The sequence below is a fragment of the Pristiophorus japonicus genome, chromosome 11 (assembly GCF_044704955.1).
Source record: "Pristiophorus japonicus isolate sPriJap1 chromosome 11, sPriJap1.hap1, whole genome shotgun sequence".
In the NCBI taxonomy this organism is placed as follows: Eukaryota; Metazoa; Chordata; class Chondrichthyes; family Pristiophoridae; genus Pristiophorus; species Pristiophorus japonicus.
The window spans coordinates 32,617,361-32,633,195 of NC_091987.1; the positions used below are offsets into that span (position 1 = coordinate 32,617,361).

General features: G+C 47.1%; 1 protein-coding gene across 2 annotated transcripts in view; it reads right to left on the minus strand.

Annotated features, from left to right (window-relative positions):
- The window catches only part of LOC139276003 (rho guanine nucleotide exchange factor TIAM1-like), a 421,871-nt gene that overhangs the window by 161,369 nt on the left and 244,667 nt on the right, over positions 1 to 15,835 (minus strand). For both annotated transcript variants that reach the window (XM_070893321.1, XM_070893322.1), the window contains exon 15: positions 5,292 to 5,381. In XM_070893321.1, the coding sequence (XP_070749422.1) occupies positions 5,292 to 5,381 (90 nt within the window). The remainder of the gene's footprint in view (positions 1 to 5,291; positions 5,382 to 15,835) is intronic.

The following is a 15,835-nucleotide window of genomic DNA, read 5'->3' on the forward strand; positions in this document are numbered from 1 at the left end:
AAATTAGTTCACTTCCACACTCATCCTCTCATCCCAGGCAACTCACATAGTCTTGCCAACTCTCTTGTCCTGATCACTAATATGGCTAACTTGGACAACTTCCTTGTTTCCACCTCCCAACTATCTCCAATCTCTCAAACTTTACCCTCTGCCCTTTGAAAAAAAACTCCTCCTCCCCCTTCCTTCAACTCATTCTCTAATTCACAATTTATCTCCATCCTTCCACCTATCACGATATTGGTGCTACTATTGGCCTTTTTTTTAAATTCCAAGACTATCTGGAAGGTGGGAAGCAAGTACAATCCAGTATCCCTTTTCTCCAAGAGAAACTGCCTCTTCGAAAACCCTTTCACTACTTTCATTTCCACAACCCCTCCATGTTTACCCCAGCACTAAGTGCTAGGAACGAATTGATTTATTCATCTACACACTCATGTGAAGTGCTTTGGGATGTTTTACTGTATTAAAGGCACTATATAAATGCAAGTTAGTTGTTATTTTGTTGCACTGAGGTAGTATTTCATGGACACCAGGCACCCTCTGGTCTATTGCCCAAGCGGCTATTCATGTGTAAGCCTCGTGGAAATGGAGCTACAAGAGATTAGGATTATGTTTGCTGACACAATGGACTTCAAGAGTTCAGTTAAGAGGAGAGATTGCACAAATTAGCATTGTATTCCCTAGAATTTAGAAGGTTATAGGGAGATCTGATTGAAGTTTTTAGGATATTAAGGGGAACAGATAGGGTAGACAGAGTGAAACTATTTCCGTTGGTTGCAGATTCTAGGACGAGGGAGCATAGTCTAAAAACTTCAGGAGTGAAATTTGGAAACACTTCGACATACAAAGGTTATTAGAAGTTTGGAACTCTCTTTCACAAATGGCAATTGATACGAGATCAATTGTGAATTTTAAATTGGAGTTGATCATCATCATCATCATCATAGTCAGTCCCTCGGAATCGGGGGAGACTTGCTTCCACTCTTAGCACGAGTTCTTAGGTGGCTGAACAGTCCAATACGAGAACCACAGTCTCTGTCACAGGTGGGACGTTGAGGGAAAGGGTGGGTGGGACAGGTTTGCCGCACGTTCTTTCCGCTGCCTGCGCTTGTTTTCTGCATGCTCTCGGCGACGAGACTCGAGGAGCTCAGCGCCCTCCCGGATGCTCTTCCTCCATTTAGGGCGGTCTTTGGCCAGCGACTCCCAGGTGTCAGTGGGGGTGTTGCACTTTTTCAGGGAGGGTGTCCTTGTAACGTTTCCGCTGCCCACCTTTGGCTCATTTGCCGTGAAGGAGTTCCGAGTAGAGTGCTTGCTTTGGGAGTCTAGTGTCTGGCATGAGAACTATGTGGCCTGCCCAGCGGAGCTGATCGAGTGTGGTCAGTGCTTCGATGCTGGGGATGTTGGCCTGGTCGAGGACGCTAACGTTGGTGCGTCTGTTCTCCCAGGGGATTTGTAGGATCTTGCGGAGACATCGTTGGTGGTATTCATTGGTGGTACAAAGTTGATAGCTGTGTGTTAACGAAAGGTATTAAGGGATGTGGGCCAAAGGCGGGTATATGGAGTTAGATCGTAGATCAGCCGTGATCTCATTGAATGGTGGAACAGGCTCGAGGGGTTGAATGACCTACTGCTGTTCCTATTTCCTCCCCTTTGTTTTGGATGGTCTGCTATGCATTTCTACCATTTTTTGTTTTATTTCAGATTTCCAACATTCAGTTTTTCTTTTTAATCTCAGCATCAAAATTGTATTTGTTTGGCGATTCTTCAGGATGCACGTGCCAAGACACAGTAAATTCCTAACGTTCTTGAGATTGTGTCTACCAGGGCACTGGCTTTGGCAAAGATCCTAGGACTTTATCAAGTTGGGAAACATCAAATTGGGAATTGCGTGATCAGTAGTTACTAAATCCAGTGGAAATTTCAATAGGAAAGATTCTCAGTTTTGTCTAGATGGATTTATTCAAGAACTTTCTCTTTATTTTCTCCTCCACATATTGCTTTAGATTCCCCAGGATTGAAGTCAGAATAGTAGTGATAAAAAAACATGACTGATAACCAGAACGAATATACTGGTATGAACTTAAGACATGAATCAAATTAAGAGTACAAGAATGTAACATATTTGACTGTGTGAGGAAATGAATTATGGTACAAGTATAACGTCTCAAATCCGACAACCTCGTGGCTGAGACCATGCCAATTTTCGGATCGTTCCGGATTTTGGACAAGAAAGTCGATGGGTCGAAAACGTCTCAAATCCGGCAACCTCGGGACCGTGGCGGTTTTCGGATTTTGGACAAGAGAATCTATGGGCTGAAAATTCCACGAAGTGCAAATGGACCCGGTGAGGCCTCGCAAAAGTCGATTTTCGGGGCGCGATGCCCGTCAAGATTTCTTCAAAGAGGACCCTCCGCATCTCCGAAGCCGATAACTAGTCCAGCCCGCCGGTTTTTGGACAATAATGACAGATTCCAGACTACTGAATATCAAATGGGATTTTCTCAAAAATGTCCGGTTTTCAGACAATTCCGATTTTCGGACAGCCGGATTTGAGACTTTGTACCTGTATGTGCAATTTGCATATGGGTGGTTTTCACTGTTCTTGTAAAAAGGAGCTCCAAATAGATCCTGAAACAAAAATATCACTAAATTTTCTTAACAAGTGTAAGAGTGAAAACTTGGCTTATGTAAGCATCTGCAGTACAGTTGAATGAGCAATGGCCATCATTATACATGTTAGATTGGATTGATTAGATTCATCGGTAAGCTGCATTTACCCGATCGTTCCCAAATGTAAAAAGCAGGAATTTTGGAAGCAAGATTGGCTCGGTAGCACCACTACTGACTGAGCTGGCCGAATCCTTAAGGACATAGCTGCCAGATTGGGTCGGCAGCAGGTGGTGAGAGAACCAACGCGAGGGAAAAACCTACTTGATCTCATCCACACCAATCTACCCGATTCAGTTGCATATGTCCATGACAACATTGGTAGCAGTCATTGTGGAGACAAAATCCAGTCTTCACGCTGAGGACACCCTCCATCATGTTGTGTGACACTATCGTGCTCATTGGGATAGATTCGGAATAGATCTAGCAGCTTAAAATTGGGTATCATGAGGCGCTGTGGGCCATCAGCAGCAGCATTGTATTCCACCGCAATCTGTAATCTCACGGCCTGGCATATCCCTCACTCTACCATTACCACCAAGCCAGGGGACAAACCCTGTTTCAATAAGGAGTGTAGAAGAGCATGCCAGGAGCAGCACCAGGTGTACCTAAAAATGAGGTGCCAACCTGGGGAAGCTGCAACACTGGATTACATGCATACTAAACAGAGGAAGCAGCATGCTACAGACAGGGCTAAGTGATCCCACAATCAATAGATCAGATTAAAGCTCTGCAGTTCTGCCACATCTAGTCGTGAATGGAGGTGGACCATTAAACAACTAACGGGAGAGGAGGCTCCATGAATATCCCCATCCTCAATGATGGCAGAGCTCAGCACATGAGTGCAAAAGAAAAGGCTGTAGCGTTTGAAACCATCTTCAGCCAGAAATGCCGAGTAGATGATCCATATCGGCCACCTCCTGAGCTCTCCACTATCACTGAAACCAGTCTTCAGCCAATTCGATTCACTCCATGTGATATCAAGAAACGGTGGAGCACACTGGATACAGCAAAGGCTATGAGCCCCGACAAGACTTTTGCTCCAGAACAAGCCACGCCTCTAGTCAAACTGTTCAATTATAGCTACAACAGTGGCATCTATCCGTCAATGTGAAAAACTGCCCAGGTATGTCCTGGCCACAAAAAGCAGGACAAATCCAATTTGGTCAATTACCACCCCATCAGTCCACTCTCAATCATCAATGTGACGGAAGGAGTTGTCGACAGTGCTATCAAGCGGCATTTACTCACCAACAACCTGCTCGCCGATGCCCAATTTGGGTTCCGCCAGGACCACTTGGCTCCAGATCTCATTACAACCTTGGTCCAAACATGGACAAAAGAGCTGAATTCCAGAGGTGAGGTGAGAGTGACTGCCCTTGATTTCAAAGCAGCATTGGACCGAGTGTGACACCAAGGAGCCCGAGTTAAACTGACATCAATGCAAATCAGGAGGGGAAACTTTCCACTGGCTGGAGTCATACCGAGCACAAAGGAAGATGGTTGTGGCGGTTGAAGCTCAATCATCACAGTCCAAGTACATCGCTGCAGGAGTTCCACAGGGCAGTGTCCTAGGCCCACCCATCTTCAGCTGTTTTATCAATGACCTTCCCTCCTTCATAAGATCAGAAGTGGGGATGTTTACTGATGACTGCACAGTGTTCAGTTCCAATCGCAACTCTACAGATAATGAAGTAATCCATGTTTGAATGCAGTAAGACCTGGACGACATTCAGGCTTGGGCTGATAATTGGCAAGTAACATTCATGCCAGACAAGTGCCAGGCAATGATCATCTCCAACAAGCGAGAGTCTAACCACTGCCCCTTGACATTCAACGGTATTACCATTGCCGAAACTCCCACCATCAATATGCTGGGGGCCACTATTCACCAGAAACTTAACTGGACCTGCCACATAAATACTGTGGCAACAAGAGCAGGTCAGAGGGTGGGTATTATGTGGCGAGTGTCTCACCTCCTGACTTCCCAAAGCCTTTCCACCATCTACAAGGCACAAGTCAGGACTGTGATGGAATACTCGCCATTTGCAGCTCTAACAACACTCAAGAAACTCGACATCATTCAGGATAAAGCAGCCCGTTTGATTGGCACTCCATCCACCACCGGCTGTGTACCATCTACAAGATGCACTGCAGCAACTTGCCAAGGCTTCTTCGGCAGCACCTCCCAAACCTGCGACCTCTACCACGTAGAAGGACAAGGGCAGCAGATGCATGGGAGTATCATCACCTGCAAGTTCTCTTCCAAGTTACACACCATCCTGAACATTGGAAGTATATCGGCGTTCCTTCATTGTCGCTGGGTCAAAATCCTGGAACTCCTTTCATATCATCACTGTGGGAGTACCTTCACCACACAGATTGCAGCGGTACAAGGCGGCAGCTCACCACCACCTTCTCAAGGGTACTTAGGGATGGGCAATAAATGCTGGTCTTATCAGCGACACCGACATTCCATGAACGAATAAAAAAAAAAGCAATCTTCATTAACTGTGGCGTGCTAGTTAAAAAGGAACTTCAAATTATCTTTGCAACAGGCAGACAAAATTGAACGCACTTAAAAGTTTAAAAGCTAAAAATATGCGTGAAGAGAACCAGATTACCTTTAGACGAAGCCAGGCCTCCTTCTTTGACATCTGTAATAATCATTTGCTGGTGTGAATCCTCGTCTTCAACTAAAGACACACAAAATCCTAAACAAAGAAAGAGATGCAAGTCATATAAATAAAACTAAAATTCTGCTGAAAAATAAATAAATGTTTAATAAGCTTGGATAATTCATGCTTTATTTGGTCTAGAAAACATCTAAATGTTTTTACGTAAACATAAACCTGGCCATTCTTTTTAAAATGCATGGTTCACAAGCAGAAAGTTGATAATGGCCATTAGAGAACAGTACACAAAGTAAAAAGGGGCAAATGTTGGAGTATCCTTATAGCATTTGACAGGCAACATACCACTGTGCAGTGTGTAATGGTATCAAGCAATACTATTAGAATTATTCTTCAAAACTACCACAAATCAAGTAATATAATTCCTTGCACTATGAAGTGCACCCCATCAATTAGAGTTGCATCAGTTGAAAGATCTTTGAGAGCTATATCACCTACATTGGCAAGGAGGCTGATCAGCACTGTTTGCTTGTAGCTGAACTAAAGCTAATTGACTCAGTAAATTGTGATCCTCATATAATGGAACCCAAGCCGCAGCTACGTTTATGAATTATTTTTCTGGGTGGAGGGGGCAAGCACAGAGCTTTTGCTCGCATATATGATAGTCTGGATATAGAAGAAGTATGACAGTCACAGAAAACTCTAATAATTGAAGCTGAAGTTGGCTCTTCTATGGCCATATGGATGCTCCACATTTGGCTCAGGATTGGCACAGTCATGTTAAAACAGATCCTTAATCTCATAGCCTTATTGCCAATGAATGTGGACTGGAGGGGGGGACAAGAGGAAAGTCTGAAAAAATGGATACAAGTAAATCCCCCTAATCTAGAATGAGTCCTGCTTGAGGCAGAATTCTCAAAAAGATCCAATGTTGAAGTTTCATGGGTTGCACCGAGAAATGTAAGACTTGGAAGGTTAGAAATATGTCCTTCCCAACTTCCTGCTCCTATCCATTTTGAGTTCCTTTACAAAATCTCTCTCATAATTATCTGCATCAATTGACACATACGGAGTATATATTTTTTTAATCGTTCCGGGATATGGGCGTCGCTGGCAAGGCCAGCATTTATTGGCCATCTTTAATTGCCCTGGAGAAGGTGGTGATGGGCCGCCTTCTTGAACTGCCACAGTCCTTGTGGTGAAGGAACTCCCACAGTGCTGTTAGGGAAGGAGTTCCAGGATTTTGATCCAGCACTGATAAAGGAACGGCAACATATTTCCAAGTCAGGATGGTGTGCAACTTGGAGGAGAACTTGCAGGTGATGGTGCTCCCATGCGCCTGTTGCCCTTGTCCTTCTCGGTGGTAAAGGTCATGGGTTTGGGAAGTGCTGCCGAAGATGCCTTGGCAAATTGCTGCAGTGCATCTTGTAGATGATCGCTGCAGCAACGGTGCACCGGTGGTGAAGGTGGTGGATGAGGTGCCAATCAAGCGGCTGCTTTGTCCTGGATGGTGTCCAAGCTTCTTGAGTGTTGTTAGAGCTGCACTCATCCAGGCAAATGAAGAGTATTCCATCACACTCCTGACTTATGCCTTGTAGATGGTGGAAAGGCTTTGGGGAATCAGGAGGGGAGATACTCACCACTGAATACCCAGCCACTGACCTACTCTTGTTGCCATGATATTTATGTGGCTGGTCCAAATAAGTTTCTGGTCAATGGTGATCCCCAGGATGTTGATGGTGGGGGATTCGGTGATGATGCCGTTGAATATCAAGGAGAGGTAGTTTGATTCTCATTTGTTGCAGATGGTCATTGCCTGGCACTTGTGTGGCGCGAATGTTACTTGCCATTTATCAGCCCAAGCCTGAATGTTGTCCACGTCTTGCTGCATGCAGACATGGACTGCTTCATTATCTGAGGAGTTGCGAATGGAACTGAACACTGTGCAATCATCAGCAAACATTCCCACTTCTGACCTTATGATGGAGGGAAGGTCATTGATGAAGCAGCTGAAGATGTTTGGGCCTAGGACACTGGCCGGAAGAACTCCTGCAGCTATGTCCTGGGGGGAGAGATGATAAACCTCCAACAATCACAACCATCTTCCTTTGTGCTAGGTATGACTCCAGCCAGTGGAGAAATCCCCCCCCCGCCGATCCCCATTAATTTCAGTTTTACTCGGGCTCCTGGATACCACTCGGTCAAATGCTGCCTTGATGTCAAGGGCAGTCACTCTCACCTCACCTCAGGAATTCAGCTCTGTTGTCCTTGTCCAAAGCTGCAATGAGGTCTGGAGCAGAGTGGTTTTGGCGGAACCCAAACCGAGCATTGGCGAGCAAGTTATTGGTGAGTAATGCCGCTTGATAGCACTGTCGACAACACCTTCCATCACTTTGCTGAGAGTACACTGATGGGGCGATAATTGGCCAGATTGGATTTGTCCTGCTTTTTGTGGACAGGACAGACCTGGGCAGTGTCCGACATTGCCGGGTAGATGCCAGTGCTGTAGCTGTACTGGGTTTGATTCTAGTCCAACAATATACAAGGATGGTTTGTTCAAAGCCACGTTCACCACTGCCGGATGTCATGCTCCACTTGTAATCACTGTGACAAAGAACTGGATCTATTTCAGTCCTGTTGTGTGGGAAGCAAAGTTTCATGTGTCTGCAGAAATGAAATCAAATCTTCTTGCAGAAGCATAATCACTCATCATCATCATCATAGGCAGTCCCTCGAAATCGAGGAAGACTTGCTTCTACTCTAAAAGTGAGTTCTCAGGTGACTGAACAGTCTAATACAGGAATTACAGTCTCTGTCACAGGTGGGACAGACAGTCATTGGAGGAAAAGATGGATGGGGAGTCTGGTTTCCCGCACGTTCCTTCCGCTGCCTGCGCTTGTTTTCTGCATGCTCTCGGCGACGAGACGAGACGAGAGGTGCTCAGCGCCCTCCCGGATGCTCTTCCTCCACTTAGGGCTGTCTGTGGCCAGGGACTCCCAGGTATCGGTGGGGATGTTGCACTTTATCAAGGAGGCTTTCCTCTGCCCACCTGAAGCTCGCTTGTCATGTTGGAGTTCCGAGTAGAGCGCTTGCTTTGGGAGTCTCGTGTTGGGCATGCTAACAATGTGGCCCGCCCAACGGTGCTGGTCGAGTGTGGTCAGTGCTTCGATGCTGGGGATGTTGGCCTGATTGAGAACACTGATGTTGATGCGTCTGTCCTCCCAGGGGATTTGCAGGATCTTGCGGAGACATCGTTGGTGGTATTTCTCCAGCGATTTGAGGTGTCTACTGTATATGAGCCACGTCTCTGAGCCATCCAGGAAGGCAGGTATCAGTACAGCCCTGTAGATCATAAGCTTGGTGCCAGATTTGAGGACCTGATCTTCGAACACTCTCTTCCTCAGGCGGCCGAAGGCTGTGCTGGCGTACAGGAGGCAGTGTTGAACCTCGCCTGACCTATCACTCACTGACCTATCTGAACATGTTTTCTAACAGCACTAATAGAAGCTCGTGGCAACTAAGTTTGATTTGAAGTTGACCATCTTTCTGACAGGAGCTCTACACACTGGAAAGTATTTCTACGGTGATGACTGTGACATCAATTGCAACTGAAAGAATGATTGAAGTATTCTTTGATGAGGTGCTGGTTGATGTCCTAACAATGGGAGCCTATTTTGACCCTTGGGGGACTAAACTAGTTATGGCCTGTTAGCGGGTGCAGCACACGCCTGAACCAGGAGGCCTGAGGCTCAACAGAAATTGGCCCTGGGCCGCATTGTAATGATCAAGGCAAGCTGCTGGTGCCCGTCATGCCTCTAGAAGCAGCTCGCCCACGTGGCCAGATTGAATTTGTGCTGCTTAGCTCTTGGAAACTGCCCTCGGGTAATTCCAGGGGGTGGGGGGGGAGGGGGAAGCGAGTAAGAACTGGAGGGGTTGATCATGGGCCACTGCAGGACAGCAACACAGTCTCCTCTTGGCTGCACATTAAAATAGTTCTTTTTAAAATATATATATGTTTGTTGGCGGCCACTGGTTAAATCGCAGCAAATTCCAGAAAACCTGAGCAAAGCAGCACCTGCTCCAATCAGCGCTGACAAATTGCTCAAGGCGCTCTGAAACAGGTGTTAGACCCCTCATTAGCATATTCATCTAAAAAAAGGCACTGACAAAATAAACAATTGCCCAAATGCACACCTGGATTGCATGTGAGCTGTCACACTACTACATCTGTCACAGCTGTACCTGTTTTAGACTGTTAAAATGGTCACAATACTTTTGAATTTACCCAGCTTTGTTTGCTTTCGCCAGTGACTTGTACTCTAGTGTTGGATGGGACTTTAATAGCTCATGACTGACTTCTTAGACTTTTAACACATGTTAGAGCAGGTTGAGAGAGTTCCAGAGGGTGCAGATACTGATTTTTTTTAACATTGTTTTAAGTAAATACAGAATATGCAGTTCAAAGTTGTTGATCAAGGGCCACAGGTGCAATCTAGTTAAAGTCAAATTTAGGATTACATCAAGTTAGTTCTTCATACAAAAAGTGATCATTCCAGGTAGAGTATTCGAGGTAAAAACCCCGAGAAGCAATTGGACACCATGATGGGTGGGGGTTTGGTTGGTGGAGGAGGTGGCGGTGAGATACAGTAGGAATCCTTCCAGATAGCTTAACTGAGATGAGTCATATTGACTTTCTCATTTGTATTTATGTAGATAACTTGTCTAGAGCTTTAGTTTTGATAATTTTCCAGGGAAAACTGGTGATGCGTAGGCAATTCACCATTTGATCTGTACAATTTCTTTGTTGAGCAATTCTCCAAGGTTGCCATTGGAATATTGTGTAATCCCAATATCACATTTTAGCATTTTGAACATTCACACAATCAAGTTCAAAATCTAAGTTGTGCATCACCAGAAATTGTTTAGTCAGGGAGCAACCAAATCACTATATGCACGCACTTGAGTAGAAAGACATGCTACTAGACAATAAAAGACACCACATCCTAAAATAAGGTAGCCGCAATGACAGAGGCCAACAGATGGTTAATACTTTTGACTGGAGCATCAACACCAGTTGATTTAGCTTTCAATTATTAGCTGAAGGTAATACCAAAGTTGGAGAGTACAAGAGAACGTGTAAATTGTTGGAGAAGAAAACTGTAGTAAGGAGCAATACAATGTGGAAAACCTGGGAAAGAATTATTTTAATTGCAATAAGTCTTGATTTTAATACAACGAGCAGGAAGAGGAAGAGTGAGCGAGATGCCACATTAAGGAGCTTAGATGCCATCTTAAAGAATGCTGATAGTTCAATGGAGCAATATGTTATGTCTCAAATAAAGCAATGTGACTGAGTACTGTAGATATGAGTAAGTGTGACCTTAGTCTCTTTATTCTGACTCCAGAGTGCTCGCACAGCATAGGAGGCCTGCTTATATACAGTGTTCGCAAGGGATGCTGGGATCCCTTGGGACTCCAACAGATGCGCCCACTGGTGGTGGTAAAATGCTGGTGACATGGTGTTGCATACATAACATCACTCCCCCCAAAGTCAATAGTACACTTATTTACAGGGTGAGATGATCTGGGGTTTTCCGCTCCCTAGTCGATCGTCTTGGTACAAACACAGAAGCAGGGGAGTTGGTTCGGCCTTCGCTGGGCTGCTGCGCAGCTGGCCTTGCTGGGCTGCTGGGGATGATGAGTTCAGCTTCGTGGTCAACCGTGATGTCGGTTGCCACTTGTGTGTGTATTGGAGGGTTGAAGTTGGTGGTTGTTGTGTATCTGTAAAGCCATGCACTCCCATTTTCCTCCACAGGAAGCGCATCCCCTGAAATCCCAAGGGATCCCAGCATCGCTTGGGAGCACTGTATATAAGCCGGCTCCCTAAGGCCTGTTACTCACTCTGGAGTGTCTTAATAAAGACTGAGGTCACTGTTACTTTAACCTCCCTGGTTGCCGTCTCATCTGTGTTAGGAACACAACAACTGGCGACGAGTACACGAATGGAACACAAAGATGCAGCAAACTGTGGGCATCCTGGAGAAGTTCTCGGAGGGTGAGGACTGGGAAGCCTATGTCGAACGGTTAGACCAGTACTTTGAAGCCAACGAGCTGGACGGAGAAGGAAGAGCTGCAAAAAGGAGAGCGGTCCTCTTCACGGTCTGCGGGGCATCGACCTACAGCTTCATGAAGAATCTTCTGGCTCCAGTGAAACCCACAGATAAGTCGTATGAGGAGCTGTGTACACTGGTTCGGGAGCATCTTAGCCCGAGGGAGAGCGTGCTGATGGCGAGGTATCAGTTCTATACGTACCAGTGATCTTAAGGTTAGGAAGTGGCGAGCTAAGTCGCTGACCTAAGGCGACTTGCAGGACAATGTGAGTTTGATGGCTACCTGGAGCAAATGCTCAGGGACTTTTTTTTGCACTGGGCACTGGCCATGAGACCATCCTACGAAAACTTTTGACTGTTGAGACACCGACCCGCCATTGCGATAGCACAGGCATTTATGTCCACCAGTGATAACACCAAACAAATCTCTCAGCACACAAGTGCTAGCAATGTTCATAAATTAACGGGAATTATGTTTGCGAGCAGAAATGCACAGGGCAGAAACCATGAGTCTGCAACTGCCAGCAGGCCTCAGGTGACCCAGATGACTCAGAGTCTGCAACAAAGGATGAATGCAAGGCAATTTACACCTTGTTGGCGTTGTGGAGGCTTCCATTCAGCCTATTCATGCCGCTTCAAAGGGTATGTTTGCAAGAGCTGTGGAACAAATGGAGCACCTCCAACGAGCTGCAAGCTCTGCAAAACCTACTAACCACCACATGGCATGGGAAGATCGGTCCATGGTGGACCAAAGCAATTTCGAGCCTCAGAGAGAGGAGGCAGATGCTGAAGTACGCAGGATGCATGCATTTTCGATGAAATGTCCACCTATAATGCTAAATGTAAAATTGAATGGCTTACCTGTAGCCATGGAACTGGACACTGGCGCTAGCCAATCCATCATGAGTAAAAAGATGTTTGAGACACTGTGGTACAACAAGGCACTCAGACCAGCCCTGAGCCCCATCCACACGAAACTGAGAACGTACACCAAAGAGCTCATCACTCCTGGGCAGCGCCATGGTCAAGGTCACCTACGAGGGCACGGTGCACGAACTGCCACTCTGGATTGTCCCAGGCAACGGCCCCATACTGCTTGGAAGGAGCTGGCTGGGCAAAATCCGCTGGAACTGGGATGACATCCGAGCGCTATCATATGTCAATGAGGCCTCATGTACCCAGGTTCTTAACAAATCTCCTTCCCTTTTTGAGTCAGGCATTGGAAACTTTTCCGGGGCAAAGGTGCGGATCCACTTGGTCCCAGAGGCACGACCCATTCACCACAAGGTGCGAGCGGTACCTCACATGATGAGGGAGAGAGTGGAAATCGAGCTGGACAGGCTGCAACGCGAGGCATCATCTTCCCAGTGGAATTCAGCGAGTGGATCAGCCCGATTGTTCCAGTACTCAAAAGTGATGGCACGGTCAGGATTTGCAGTGATTATAAAGTAACCATTAATCGTTTCTCGCTACAGGACCAATACCCGCTTCCTAAGGCAGACGACCTATTTGCGAAGCTGGCAGGAGGCAAGACGTTCACCAAGCTCGACCTGACTTCGGCCTACATGACGCAGGAGCTGGAAGAGTCTTCGAAGGGCCTCACCTGCATCAACATGCAAAAGGGTCTGTTCATCTACAACAGATGCCCGTTTGGAATTCGGTCAGCTGCAGCGACCTTCCAGAGAAACATGGAGAGCCTACTCAAGTCGGTACCACGCACGGTGGTTTTTCAGGATGACATATTGGTCATGGGTCGGGACACCGTCGAGCACCTACAAAACCTGGAGGAGGTCCTCCAGCGACTGGATCGCGTAGGGCTGCGGCTGAAGAGGTCGAAATGCGTCTTCATGGCAACAGAAGTGGAGTTTTTGGGGAGAAAGATCGTGGCGGACGGCATTCGGTCCACAGACGGCAAGACAGAGGCTATCAGGAACGCACCCAGGCCACAGAGCGTCACGGAGCTGCGATCGTTCCTGGGACTCAACTATTTTGGTAACTTCCTACTGGGGTTAAGCACCCTCTTAGAGTCGCTACATGTGTTATTGCGTGAAGGTGAGAACTGGGTATGTGGAAAAAAACAAGGAATTGCTTTTAAGAAAGCCAGAAACATTTTATGCTCCAACAAGCTGCTTGTATTGTATAACCCGTGTAAAAGACTCGTGCTAGCATGTGATGCGTCGTCGTACAGAGTCGGGTGTGTATTATAAGCAGCTAACGTTGCGGGGAAGTTGCAACCTGTCGCCTATGCTTCCAGGAGCTTGTCTAAGGCCAAGAGGGCCTACAGCATGATTGAGAAAGAGGCATTAGCGTGTCTGTTCGGGGTAAAGAAAATGCATCAGTACCTGTTTGGCCTCAAATTTGAGCTGGAAACCGATCACAAGCCCCTCATATCCCTGTTCACTGAAAACAAGGGGATAAATACTAATGCCTCAGCCCGCATACAAAGGTGGGCACTCGCGCTATCAGCGTATAACTATACCATCCGCCACAGGCCAGGCACTGAGAACTGTGTGGATGCTCTCAGTCGGCTACCATTGCCCACCACGGGGTGGAAATGGCGCAGCCTGCAAACTTGTTGATGGTGGCGCAGCCCGCAGACTTGTTGATGTTCATGGAAGCGTTTGAAAATGATAAGTCACCTGTCACGGCCCGCCAGATTAGGACTTGTACCAGCCTAGATCCTCTGCTGTCCCTAGTAAAAAACTGTGTACTGCATGGGAGCTGGGCCAGCATCCCCGTTGAAATGCAAGAGCCAATCAAGCCTTTCCAGCAGCAAAAGGACGAGCTGTCCATTCAGGCAGACTGCCTGTTGTAGGGTAACCGCGTAGTGCTACCAAAAAAGGGCAGGGAGACGTTCATCGCGGATCTCCACAGCACACACCTGAGTAAAGTAATGATGAAAGCGATAGCCAGATCCCACGTGTGGTGGCCCGGTATTGACTCTGACTTAGAGTACTGTGTACGGCAATGCAGCGTGTGTTGCAGTTGAGCAACGCGCCCAGTGAGGCACCACTAAGTTTGTGGTCCTGGCCCTCCAGACCATGGTCGAGGATCCATGTCGACTATGCGGGCCCGTTTCTTGGTAAAATGTTTCTGGTGGTGGTCGATGCTTTTTCAAAATGGATTGAATGTGAAATAATGTCGGGAAGCACCGCCACCGCCACCATTGAAAGCCTGAGGGCCATGTTTGCCACCCACGGCCTGCCTGACATACTGGTCAGTGACAATGGGCCATGTTTCACCAGTGCCGAATTTAAAGAATTTATGACCCGCAATGGGATCAAACGTATCACCTCGGCCCCGTTTAAACCAGCCTCCAATGGGCAGGCAGAGCGGGCAGTACAATCAAACAGAACCTTAAACGAGTCACAGAAGGCTCACTCCAAACCCGCCTGTCCCGAGTACTGCTCAGCTACCGCACGAGACCCCACTCGCTCACAGGGGTGCCCCCGGCTGAGTTACTCATGAAAAGGACACTTAAAACCAGACTCTCGCTGGTTCATCCAAACCTGCATGATCAGGTAGAGAGCAGGCAGCAGGAACAAAATGTAAACGATGGTCGTGCCACTGTGTCACGGGAAATTGATCTGAATGACCCTGTGTATTGTGCTAAACTATGGACATGGTCCCAAGTGGATTGCGAGCATGGTGATAGCTAAAGAAGGGAATAGGGTGTTTGTAGTCAAACTAGACAATGGACAAATTTGCAGAAAGCACTTGGACCAAACGAGGCTGCCGTTCACAGACTGCCCTGAGCAACCCACAGCAGACAGCACCTTTTTCGAGCCAACAACACACACCCAAAGGATCAACACCACCACGCCGGACCAGGAAATCAAACCCATTCGCCCAACAAGGCCAGACTCACCCAGCAGCCCTGCAGGGCCAACAACACGCCAGCCCAGCGAGGGCACAGCCAACACACCAGAAGAGACATTTGTACCGAGGCGGTCCACCAGGGAAAGAAAGACCGCCTCACCTTGTAAATAGTTTTCACTTTGACTTTGGGGGGGGAGGGGGGAGTGATGCTGTGTATCTGTAAAGCATGCACTCCCATGTTCCGCCACCAGGGAGCGCACCCCCTGAAGTCCCAAGGGATCCCAGCATCCCTTGGGAGCACTGTATATAAGTTGGCCCCTAAGGCCTGTTACTCACTCTGACGTGTCTTCATAAAGACTGCGGTCACTTACTTTAACCTACCTGTGTGCCGTCTCATCTGGGTTAGGAACACAACAGTGGAGTCCTCTTCAGGTTGCTCATGGATGACTGTGAATCGCAGTTTGGTTTTGTCCAAATGCTTTCTGCAAGTTAGTCCATTTGCAAGATTGACCTCAAACACCCTACTCCCTTCTTTGGCTACGACAGTGCCAGCAAGCCATTTGGGACCATGTCCATAGTTGAGTACAAATACAGGGTCATTGACTT